Below are 12,650 nucleotides of genomic sequence, written 5' to 3'. Positions count from 1 at the left end.
GAACAAATGGAACAAAGAGTGAAAGTACACATGGTTTCAAAATGACTTTGCTTTTGAAGTGTTCAGTATAGCAATGATTCTTTAAAATTGCTTGGCTTTTAAAATTTGTATAGTTTGGTACAGTAATTATGAATGGGGGGGTCTGAGGTACTTAAGTCAGATTCAAAATTAGCAGCATAGACTGTATGAAGGAATGTGCTATTGAGTCAAAAAAGTTGTGGTTACAATTGCCAAATTGCAATTTTCCCAAATTACGAAAGAATCCTGAGCAGATTAACTGTTGCTTTTCTGGGGAAAGAAGCTAGATAAAGACAAATGTTAAATTCCACTTTTTCCAACATTTTATTGTATCCTTTCACTTGGAATTGTTGGAAGATGACATTTGGTGGTGGAGAGGAAATTAATAATAATCCTCATTTGTTATAGTGTCTTTCACACATTCAGAGGACATTCCAAAGTTACAGGATCTACCATAAAGTTAAGTCATTGTTTTGTGGGTGAAACTAATTCAAAATAGTTAAAATTGTACTTTTTAAACAGTTTAACTGTTAACCTAAATATAGCTGCTACAAAAGACCATTTAGATCAAGGAAGAACAACTTTTCTGAAACTTGTTTCTAAATAGGCTTAGTAACATGTATCTAAGGAAAGTCAAACAGCCATTAAAGAAGTCAAGTCAATGTTCTTAGCATTGCACAACATTAATCCTTGCATAAAGAAGGTAACATTACAATCAATACAAATTTCCAGGCAACATTTTATCACAATGCACAAGAAATTAAAATTTACTAATTTTATTTTTATCAGTCAATGTGTAGGAGTATTTTTGCTAGTCAATGCAAAAATGCCTTGTGTAGAGGCAGAACCATTTGCAGTGTTTCATAGATGGACCCCAAAAATCAAATTAGTAATTCGAGGATGTCTGGGGTAGTTGTCTCGAGTGAGAAAGTTGCAAGAACTGCAAAAGGGAAGATTGATAAAATTGGTTTGATTGAAAGTGACCCTTCAGCCCATCTAATCTGACCCTCTAGAATACCCACCCCACTACTCTCCTAGCATATTATCATGTAACTTTAAGCAAATAGTGTTCTGGCTTCAACCATCCTTTCTGGCAACCTGGTCATGTCATTAAATATCCTTTGAGTAAAGAAAAAACTTCCTGGTGTCCTAAAATTGCCCTTTGCAACTCAAAATCTCTGTTCTATGTTGGTGCATCGTATTGTCTAGGTGTACACTTTCAATGCCATTTAAAATGTCATTTTTTCTTAAGCCTGAAACCCAAGGTTGTCTAATTATTTTTCATTGCTCTACCACTTCATCGTTCTGCGAATTGCTTCTATGGCCTGGGCAGCCATCTTATGTCCTGGTGACCAGAGTATAACATCTGGAAATCTAACCTCAACTGATTTAACAATATAGCACAGCATCCTGTTTGCTGGTGTATTGCTGAAAACTACTAAAGCGATCACTCTCAAATGTAAGGTATAACTTTCAGGAGTGAATAGGAAATATAATATAGGTGAATCTTAAAAGCTAGAAATGGTTTCAGAAAGCGATCACACAGTAAGAGAGGATTCAGGCTCCTTCTAAGCTCCTCGTCAGTTTGGGTTACTATGCCAACCTTAGATTAAGCAATTTTCTTGTAGGTGCCAGAACAAACATTGTAGGACAGTTAATTTCTTTGCTTTGTCTCCTTATGCACACAGCACAATGATTGAGCACTGGCAATAATACTGGCTTAATCAGGGTTTTGCCTTTTCAATTTATTGGCTCTTTGAGAAAGACATCTTGCAATTGCTGAGTGAACAAGGGCGATGGCTTCTGCCTCATTATTATGTTGCTTTATATGGTAATATATTGCCTGAAAGCAAGTACCCAACCAAGCACAGTTTGTATAAAACATCAGAGTTTAAAATGAAAATAGTCATGCAAACTGAATAGTTTAGCAAGTCATATGCAATGCTCATTAATTTAAAACACCAAGAGAAATTCTTCCCATCACCTGAGTACCACAGCTCCCCGAGGCACCACTATCCCTGCCGCTGGAGATGGCTGTTATGTGACCTGCCCTTGGAGCAGCTTGCACAGCAAAAGCTGGAGTAGTACAGATTGGAGCAGAGGTTGGCCTGCACTACGAGATCACAATTAGCCAACTCTGGCTGATCAACACACACCGCACCGTGGGCTGCAGGCTGCACTACTGCTGTAGTAGCTGAAGTTAAAAATATGAAAAAAAGCCTTTATTCTGACTCTTAGAAGTTATTTTAGGATTTCAAAAGCCAAAAGAATTGGTAATTGCTAAATGGTGAAGTTTCTTTCCACATTTGATACATGGTAAGCATTTGACGAATGAGAATTAAAATAACAGCCTACTCTGGCCATCAATTTTTTTTTCAGATTTGCACAGTAACTATTGCACTCTTAATGCAAATCATGACTGACGGTGTAATTGAACTACCGTCCATGCAGAGTGCAAGATTGAAATATTGCATGTAGTTAAACATTCATCAACTTCTATCATCAGTCTTAACAAATGTTGAGTGTAAAACCATTGCAAGTACTAAAGTGAAGACATTAAATATTGACTGAAAACTACTCACCTTTTTGGTTTAGTGCTCATCCTTTTTTAAAAAAAAAGTAGTTTGAGGCTGGTGATGACTAGAGAGCCATAGATAGTAATAGCAAATTACATGCCGGGCGAAGTTGATTTTCAGACTTCAGTTTTTAAAAAAGTGAACAGTGTTAAACTAAATGAATTTAAACTGAAGATTACCTGAAAAATGGTGTCAGCTACTTACAGAAACCCATCACAAATCTGTACAAGTATTCAAACCAGACAGAGTTCTACATATTCATGCCAGTTCCAGCTGAAAGTTCCCCTGTCTGGAGTGTGCATACTCTCTGAAGTTTACATGAATTAAAAAAGGGTTTGCCTTCTCGTCAGAAATTGGAAAGTTCTGGCAAAATAAGATAAAACCGTACTGCTTAAATGACTTATCAAACAGTAGTCTCTATAGTGGCTGTTGCCCTAGTTGTGTGACCTAATTTCCTACACGTTGAAAGCTTTCTTACTTCCTAGGAATGATCATCCTTCAATAAATGACATTTCTGGTCCATTAGTGTTATTCAAAATAGACCCAAACGCTTGCTAAGGATAATACTGAATCCATTATGCAATTTGTGGGGTAAAGCAAGATGGAATTGTTTTCTACACCAGGTCCAATTCAGACAGATACAGTATTAAGTAATATGGTCAACTCGTCTATCCTCTGCCATTATTCATGGTAGCTGTTATAAGATGTAGTCCAAGGCTTGAAAGAGCAACAGTACAACAAAGAAAGGAGCCTACCGTCGTAATCAGCACTGTTAAGATTAGGAATTTTGTCTAGAGAGGATGCTGGAAATGTATTTGAAAACTGTCCAAACATGATGAAAATAGAAAGCAGTAAATATGTACAAGTTGCTGCAACAAAACATTTTAACTTGATGTATTAAAGATTATCTGCATTTAAGATGTACTTTATAAAAGTTACAAGATCATTAACGTGATCAAACTGAATAAACCCAGATTGCACATGAATTCACTCATTCAGAAACAAACATTTTTCTTCTTTTGTTGGTTCATTACTGTCCTCCTCCAGCTGGGACAATAAGCAGGCAATTTGGTGAAACTAATATTGCACCATATATTTTACTAATGTAATAGATGTGGCTTTTTAATCCAATGAGTAGCTACACAATCCAGTTTTGCAGTGGCAATTGATGTCCTACCCACATTCCTGGATTCTCAGCTGGAGGAGCAATGTAGAGTGGGAGGAAGAGTTAACTTCTAATATAGTCTTGTTAGCCATTAATGCTTTAGACATACTCACATGTGACCGTCAGGTCTGCATTTGCACTAACAGAGTGTGAGCCGCTGTAAGCGTTGCAGGTGTAGGTACCAGAATCTTCACGCTGAACATCACTTAAAACCAAGGTACCGTCTCGTGAAATGTAGATGTGCTGACCATCAGCTTGCAGAGGAATTCCATTCCTGCATTAGAAAAAGTTTCTTTCAGGGTGACGGAGTCCTAGAGATCGAGAAAGTCCCAATTTCGACATTCATTCTGTTGAATTATCCAATCTCAAATTGTTTAATTTAATGCTCCCCACAATTGACAAACCTAATGAATCTCTTTCTGGATCGAGTTCAAATTTGGCAAAGTGCTTTTTTTGTCATTCTGTATATGTTCCTTAAAAATCCTGTATTACCTTTTTGGGGTGGATGGGGCAGGTGGAGACCTAATTATTCCTAATGGGATGCTCACACCTTTAACTTTTGACAGTGCCTAAATTTGAGCTCCATTGTTGACTGAACATACCTTGCAATAGGTTAATATTCCATTTTGGGAAGAGAAAAGTAAAGGCTGACACATCTTGGACACAGTTTTATCATAGAGAAATGGGTGAAAATTTTAAACGTTATGAAAAGTAATTTGCAAACAGTGTGGATATTCTTTTACCTTGTCCATCGCACAGTGACATTATTACCAGACACCACACATGGAAACCTGGCCGTTCTTCCTTCACGAATGTGAAGATCTTCTGGAGGTAATGTAATCTTCAGTTCCCCTGAATGAAGACACAACTTATTAGGTTAACACGTTCTTCTTAAATGTACCCATTTCTCAGTTCTGTATTAGGGGGAGGAGGCAGAAGAGGGAATTAGGAAAGAAGCAATCTGCACCATTACTTTTTACGCTAGAATAAAATTATATTGTAACAGCTAGGATGGGTGACACTCCTTAGAAGGTATCTTCAAATGAGTTTTTTTGAAAGGAATATGCTACTATTTGTTTTCTTAATTATATGGATAAAGTACTTTTGTTGTAGTGTTGCCTTTTAAGACAACAAAGTTAACAATCGAAGTAAGCAAGTCAAACCTGTATGTAATATTTAAATTAATCTAGAAGCATTTTTAAATTTCATAAATACAGAATTAAATTAAAAATTAAACACACTTTGGAATTGAAACATTCAACGGCTTAGGATAGGAAGGAGGATAATATTCAGCCAATGAGCATCCACTGACCCTTCTAGGAGATACTTATGGATAGAGCTTGCCCTAGCTGAATACTTTCCACATATCTCAACTGACACTGAGACACTGCCAGATACTGGAGGGCAAATAAGGCTCTGTGAAACTGTACCCTGGTGTGAGTGTGCTAAGGAGACGGGGAAGAGAATAAAGGACATATCCTTATGCAAACGAAATGCGTAAAAAAAAATTAAATTCTTAAAACACACACAGCTTGGCCATTAAATGAACATATGTCCTCAGTATCTAGCATTGGCTTAAGGATCACACAAAATAAGTTTACTCCACACATTGAACTCTGTTTGGAAGAATGCAATCATTATTGCAAAAACTTGGATAAGGGGAAGGATTCTTCCTAAAACCTTTTTAATATCTCTTCACCTCCTTCTGTACAGGTTAATGTTCACAGAATGGCAACATTGGTGTGGCCTAATAGGGTGCAACGGTCAAATATTTATATTCCCCCCAACCTCCCATCTGCTCTGCATTAAGTTAAACTTCCAAGTGTTTCAGTTAGGTGGGGAAGGAGTGGAGAATTTACAACACATTTTAAAAAACAAACACAGGAAAGTTTTCATTTATATTGTATCTTTAACATCTTGACAAGTGAAGTGATCACTCCATGCAGAGAATTTTTTTTAAAAAAAAGGTTAAAAAATAGTGCTCACTGGACAAACCATTCATTCAAAGTTCATAAGATTATCTAGTTACAGTTGGATTTGAGCAGCACAAACTGGGTAGGTTCACAAAGCAATTCGTCAAGATTTACAGTTATTTAAAATGTGTAAGTTGATATCATAAAAACCTTTGACCTTAAGTTGCACCACCTTCCTTTGTATAGGCCCCACGTTATTGTGAGCAACACAGATGTACTCCCCCGCATCACCAGGCACTACCGCAGTAAACCGTAAGGAGTAGTCATCCAACTGAGTGAGGCGAGGCCTCGCTGCTGCTCCCAGCCGTGCACCATTTCTTTCCCAAAACACCTCCGGTCTCGGCACTCCTTCAGCCCGACACGGCAACTGAGCAGTGAACCCAACCCGAGCTTCAACAACAGATAAATCTGGACGAATGTAAGAAGCCGCTGGACACAGAAGAAAGAATGAATGCCCAAATTCCCCAGCGAAATAAACAGCATAGACGTGCAGGGTCCGTCAAACATCATTCAAGCTTTTGGGTCAGAAAAATTGGGTCTGAATTTCCTTTTTTGTTTAAGGCAAAAAAAAAGTAATTAATTGGACAAGAGAACTCACTTGACTTCACTGTTCACAGATTTCAATCAGTAGAAACATTTGCATTTTACGAGTTGCTTATGTACGCCCAAATATTGGGAGTCTTTCTACTATGAATTCCAACCTCAGGTAATGACCATGGTTGGAGACCTCTTAAGAGCTTCAACATGGAAGAGTCAGCCATTCAAGTAGAATGAAGCATCTCATTGTGTTCGGCCGATCCAACTGAGGCATGTTGCTGAGGCCTTAATCTGGGAGCAGCTGCTATTCCATGGGTTGGAAAGGGACAGAAATGAGAGAGGAAAATCATGAGTTACTCTAGGCCCATTGGTTCACATTTACTCCCTTCGGGCTCAAAGTGACATTGGCAGAAGCTTGCTATGCTGTCCCTCTTATCTACAGTCAGTGCACAGAGGACTGGAGGAGGGGATGGGGCATCTACAGGGAAGTAGTTAAAACAGCTCCAATACACTGGTAGTGTATAGTTTCTTGCTACATCATGCTTTCCATCCTGAATAGCTTCAATAATGCAGCTACCTGGAACATTCCTGGAGCAAGGCGAAAAACAACTGATGTGTGAAAACACTGATGTCAAGTGATGGGATTCTTCTAACTTACATTTTTTTTGCTTCAGACAATCATGTTTGATAGACACTAGTTAGTCAGACAAATTTTAAAATCAGTTTTATTCCCAACTTTTCCCAACGATCACCTCTATAACCAGATGTTAGTTAGTGAAAGGAAGGAATCAGTTAGCACACCCAGCACAAGATCATCATGCGTGTCACTAGGTCAGTTCAATTTTGTTCCTACTGCATTAAAATTATGCATTAGTTGCACAGCTTGAAGCAGTGTATTGTACTGAACTGAGTCATTCCAATGAATCCCATCTTGATGCACACAGAACTGTAAAGCTTCATGACACAGTAGAAGACCATTTGATCCATTCCATAGCGAGTGACCAATTTAGTGGGTCTATAAAAGGCCATAGGTTGATGGGGAACTTAAGATCATGTGAGCTGTTTAATACTGCCCTGGATCGTTCTAAACAGCTGGATCATAAACCCAGAAACATAAGCAGCTAGGACTGCCTTACTGGTAAAGTTACTGCAACAGTTTTGTCCAGAAAGGCTAGGTTAAATTCCCAGTTTACACAAAGTTAAGTGATTTCAGCCAAAACAGTATCCATTCCTGCCCTGATTGCTATTCAGGATTCCTACTGGAAAACATATGTGTATGTAAATCAATGAGGATCAGACTCCCCACGGGGTTGAATAATCTTAATTATTGAGACATGAAGAATGAGCATGTGTTTGGGACTCTGAGGGGTCCCTGTTTCTGTAGAAACATATTCCAGTGTCTTCAGGAGGGGGGAAACGTTTTTAAAAACTCAAACTGTCAAACCACGTCAATAAGGAAGCTACCAAGAGGACCAGGACATTCGTAAAAATGCTGACATAGGATTCATTATCAATTTATGAATCTGAGAAATACTACTGGAACAGTGACCATCACATTATTGTTACTGCATCAGAGACTGAATAGCTCCAACATCCATGAAATAAAATATCTTACCAGGTTTTTTTTGTTTTACCAAATCCATTTACAAAAATCCGCTGTTAAAAGAACCATTTCTTCAGAATCAGTGTTTAACTAATACTCAAGGAGTGCGCTCCTGGTGCTAACAGTACCTTGAACGTTGAGCTTAACGTGACGGAAATCCTGATCTCGTCCATTGGAGACATGGCAGGTGTACAATCCAGCATCTGTTTCTGTGACCCGACTGATCACCAGTGAGCCATCTGAATGTGTGGTGTGCCTGAAGATGGTACACACCAACGATCAAGAGAAGCCAAATTATTCCCTCTCCAGCATTTACCAATCTCTGATCTTCAGGAACAGAAAGAGCCTGCCTGCAAGTCTATTATGTAGAAATACATACACCAGATTACCTAAACAGGCCATTCGGTGTGACTAGTCCATGTCAGTGTTCATACTCTTCATGAGCTGCCACCATCATAATGCCTCTCCATACCCCTTTATTCTCTTCTCACTCATGAATGCATATTATGGCAGACACTTCATTGAATCCCACGTCTCATCTTTTTCCATACACCTTAGTACCTTTACTTCCAAAATAAATTTCCCCTTTCAAACATCCCAGCTGATTCTGCCTATATTGGCTCTTTCTGGCTCTCTTGTCACCTGCTGCTGGATTGGAGACTGAGACAGCTTTAAGAGACAGAGATGGTCAAAATGCTCTGTAGAACATGGGGGTTCTTGTAATACGGATCATGCAAAGCTCATCCATGGAAAGCCACTGGACAGTTTATGAAGGGAGGAGGGGAGTTCAGTGAGCCATAAATTCACCCACACGTTTGGTGCACTTCTTACCCCAAAACTGAAACTGCATTTAAGATGAGCAGAGAAACCAACCTTGTTGAGTAGATCGTCCTGCCATCCTTGCGCCATTCAACAGTCTGAGAAGGAGACGCATCGAACCTACAGAGCAACTTTGCTGTCTGCCCAGGACTTGCATCCACAGACGAGGGATCACGCCTTTCTATATTCAACCTATAACAAGAGGAGAATCAGTGTATCCAGGCAACAGTGATGAAGCCACTGTTTCTAATCTTCTTCAGTTTGTAAAGGAATTGTACCCATTGAGTAATTACATATATTGTGACCAAAAAGCAGCATTAGTTATAGGACTCAAATAGGTTGATTCACTTCCATGCAGATTTTCCCCATTCGATTTGCATGGAGATCATTTTTCCTCTTCTCTTCCCCCCCACCTCCCTCATGACTTGTACTGGAAACTATTCTATAGATGTCAACCAGCCACTCTCCAGAACCCCACACAAGGGGCGAGGTGACAGCAGGCTATTTGACTGTGGTAGACAATCAATGTTTACAGAAGTGGGTTTTCCAGTGGAGATCACTCGTCAGCGATCAGGAGCAGTAACCACTGCTGATTCTGTTTCCCCTCTCCCAACCCAACATTCACCCTGGTTGTGTTCAGCTAACTCAGCACAGTCCAGAATCCAACGTCTGAGCTGCAATTAACACTTATAAGAAATACCTGTATACAGTTTGCTCTGGTTGAGGTTGAACAGGCAACTGGTTTATCGAAGCCCCAGGTCTCACAGGATATAGTGGCTCACGCTGGTTTGTCTCTTCAATGTGAGGCAGCCAACTTTGGGGTATTCCATCCACTGTGCTGACAGGAACACCCTGGGAACTTGATCCCTTGCACTTCCTCAGACACTCTTCTTCTGTCTGGAAGTTATTTTTGTTCCCGTGGCACCCTCCGTACCAGAAACGGTTGCAAACGCCAGCATTGGCAATAAAGAACCAGCGTACCATCCAGTCAGCGCATGGGCCATTGGCACTTGGTAACAGGCACCCAATTGGGTAAGCTATATTAAAAAAAATTCAAAAAGATAGCAAAGTCTTAGATGTATTTTGCAGACTGCAAAGCAAACAATGCAAGTGATATTCCTTAAATTAAAAAGGAATTTTGTCCATCCCTTTACCAGCCAACCAATTAACAAGTTTACTCTATTTATCCTAAAAGTACAATTTCAAATTCTCTATAACAGAGGACTTGTGTGAGAGAGAGAGACAGGCAGTAAAGCAACCCAGAGAAAATGACAGATAAGCAGAGGTGCCCGAGGAGATGAGAAGAGTGGAGTGACCGTGGAAAAAGACCAGTTCACAATTTACAACCAGTTCACAATTTGTTATGCCTCCATTATACTGAATAATCAAAAGTTATTTTTTAAAAGAATTGTAAATGTTCAAAAGCAGCAAATAATTAGATAACGTACGATAGTGAGGCACATTCCTGCATCCTTCTCCAGTGGGGCCTGAAGCAGAGGTGGACTGGTCGTGACAGCAGCCAAATGTAGAACCTCGGCACGCACTGGTTGATGGTTCATCTCGAGTCGAAACACGGGAATCCTTCACACAGGCAGAGAGTTTGTGCTTAAAAGCTGTACCATTCATTGTTTTAAAAAAACGTACAACAGGGGTCTCCAATCAGTCGATCGCCGCTAGGTAGCATCTCGCACATGCTCAATAAAAACAAGAGGCAAGAGCGATACTTACCATAGTTTATATTTATATTTAGAAATGGATGAAAATGCTTTGTGTATCCGGTTTCATTTTCAGTTTGAGTCAATAACTACGCAGTTCTATCGTTTCTTCCTCTTATCTGTTTGATAATGCGCAAGAGATTGTAACCCGACACATTAAGATCAAATGTTTAAAACATGCAGATCAGAAGATCTGGAGCAAATAGCATCTCAATAATCCCCTAATGGTGACCACAGCTGTCATTATAGGCATCTGGCACCTGTACTGCCAACAATGACATTTGAAAGCTGATAAAACAACTGCGATTTATAAATCTTAGTGCTCCTAACACATGAAGAAAAGAACATCTACATCGGTTATAACTGGCTGTTCTTCAAACCAAAACATAAAGTGTTAACTACAGTGTTCAGTTCAGAATCAAATATTGAGGATATTTACTGAGTTTAGTTATCAGTACAAGTCGCATTCAATCCTGAACCTCAGAGCAGGACATTTGGGATACCATTTCTAGAGGCAAATGCAGTGCAATCCAGTGGTTTACAGCAGGCTCACACTTGGGAAAGCACAATGGTGCATGGACGTAATGTTTCAATAAATATGTTACGGTAAACTAATTTCTGGCTCTAAGTTAGTAAAATGATATTTAGTATAGTTTTAATTGACCTTAAGTACAGGGGTGCACATGGGATCGACAGGGAGGTGGATTAGTGAGCTCAGTTCTTCCACACAAACCTGCTGCTCACTTTATTAACACTGATGGAGAATCAAACATTTCAACAGCACTTTCACTCTGAGCAGGTAATTAAACTCAAAATGAACAAAAAACTTAATTTTAAGGCATTTTCTGTGGTGTGACCCGATAGAGGTCTTCACAATTACAAAACAGGCGTTGAAGAGAAATAGATTGTTTCCACCGGTTGGTGAGTCAGTAACAAGGACACAAATTTAAGATAATCATAATTAAAGGTTAGGAAAAAACAGACAAAGATTCTTTTCAAGGGAATTAAGTTATTCAGAAATGAGAAATGTCAAAAGTTACAGACAAGGGGCAGCAGAATGAAACTCACAGTATTACAAAGACACACTTTACTTACAGACGTTCCCCTGGTATCTTCATTATAATGATCTGTGTGATGCCTCGGACACCCTGCATGATCAGCTCCTTTTGCCGAAGTCACTCCATCAGGGCAACATCCATACCTGATCAATTAAAATATCTGTATGATGATTCAGAACACGTTTATACTGGCTCGCTTCCCAGTTAACAACAACAAAATTACATCTGTAAAGCGCCTTTCATGTCGGGAGGACGTCCCAAGGCATTGAACCGTCGGGGATCAGGATTCGAACATGTGGGGTCAGGGTTGGGATGAGGGAGGCCAGAGAGGGAGGCGGGCAGCTGAAGGCATGGTCGAAAAAGAGGATCTTCAGTCGTGCCTTGAAAGAGGTGAGGGACGGAGCAAGGGGAAGGGATTGTGGGATGGAGTTCCAAAGGGTGGGAGCAGAGAGGCTGAAAGCTCGGCCGCTGATGGTAGGGTGCAGACGTGGAGCAGGCTGGAGCCTGCTGAGTGGAGAGCGCGGAGAGAGCGTACAGGTTGATAGGGGGTCAACAGGTCAGAGCTGTAGGAGGGGGCAAGGTCTTGGAGGGCCTTGAAGGTGAGGATGAGGATTTTGAATTCTATCCTCTGAGGGATGAGGAGCCAGTGGAGCCGGGCGAACAGTCACAATAAATCAGCAGAGAGAAAAAAAGTTACCATTCAGTGTGACCCCATTATAAGGTGGTCCTCTGTAATAAGGTCTAAATTGTGTGATATTCCTGCAAGCTTTTAGTAAGTGTTCTGACAAACAATGAAAATTTCACAAAGGGTTAGCAAGTAGAGACTCTGTACAGAAAGTAAAGATAGTAAAGACTGTTAAAATCAGCCCCAAACTCTGACAAAGTACATCCACACACATCTCAACCTTACATTAAGTTTCTTTCATAAATTACTTTTGTGTTTGATTTTGCGCCTTACCAAATCATGGAGACATCTCAAAACGCTTCACAGAATATACTGTATAGTGAACATTTTGTGGGCAGCAGCCAATTGCACACAGCAGCATCCCACAAACAGTCATGGATTGAGTGACCGAATTATTATTATTTTTTTGGGAGGGATTAATTACCCCTGGAAAGCAATCCGCCAATTGACTAACAACCGGGTATATACTTACTGTTAGGTAAACAGAGGCATGTGGAGTAA

The 12,650-nt window shown here is 39.9% G+C and overlaps 1 protein-coding gene across 4 annotated transcripts in view; it reads right to left on the bottom strand.

Moving 5' to 3' along the window:
* Positions 1–12,650, bottom strand: part of paplna (papilin a, proteoglycan-like sulfated glycoprotein) — a 45,518-nt gene that overhangs the window by 794 nt on the left and 32,074 nt on the right. For 3 of the 4 annotated variants that reach the window (XM_007893242.2, XM_042338047.1, XM_042338048.1), the window contains 8 exons: positions 11,502–11,607; positions 10,140–10,272; positions 9,392–9,728; positions 8,746–8,883; positions 8,001–8,128; positions 5,883–6,161; positions 4,503–4,611; positions 3,873–4,033 (listed from right to left, as the gene is read on the bottom strand). In XM_007893242.2, coding sequence (XP_007891433.1) covers positions 3,873–4,033; positions 4,503–4,611; positions 5,883–6,161; positions 8,001–8,128; positions 8,746–8,883; positions 9,392–9,728; positions 10,140–10,272; positions 11,502–11,607 — 1,391 coding nt within the window. The remainder of the gene's footprint in view (positions 1–3,872; positions 4,034–4,502; positions 4,612–5,882; positions 6,162–8,000; positions 8,129–8,745; positions 8,884–9,391; positions 9,729–10,139; positions 10,273–11,501; positions 11,608–12,650) is intronic. The other variant, XM_042338049.1, reaches the window with a different exon arrangement.

The sequence above is a fragment of the Callorhinchus milii genome, unplaced genomic scaffold, assembly GCF_018977255.1.
Source record: "Callorhinchus milii isolate IMCB2004 unplaced genomic scaffold, IMCB_Cmil_1.0 Scaffold9, whole genome shotgun sequence".
Classification (NCBI taxonomy): domain Eukaryota; kingdom Metazoa; phylum Chordata; class Chondrichthyes; order Chimaeriformes; family Callorhinchidae; genus Callorhinchus; species Callorhinchus milii.
Note: the sequence above shows the minus strand (reverse complement) of the source record. Positions and strands in the feature narration are given on the sequence as shown.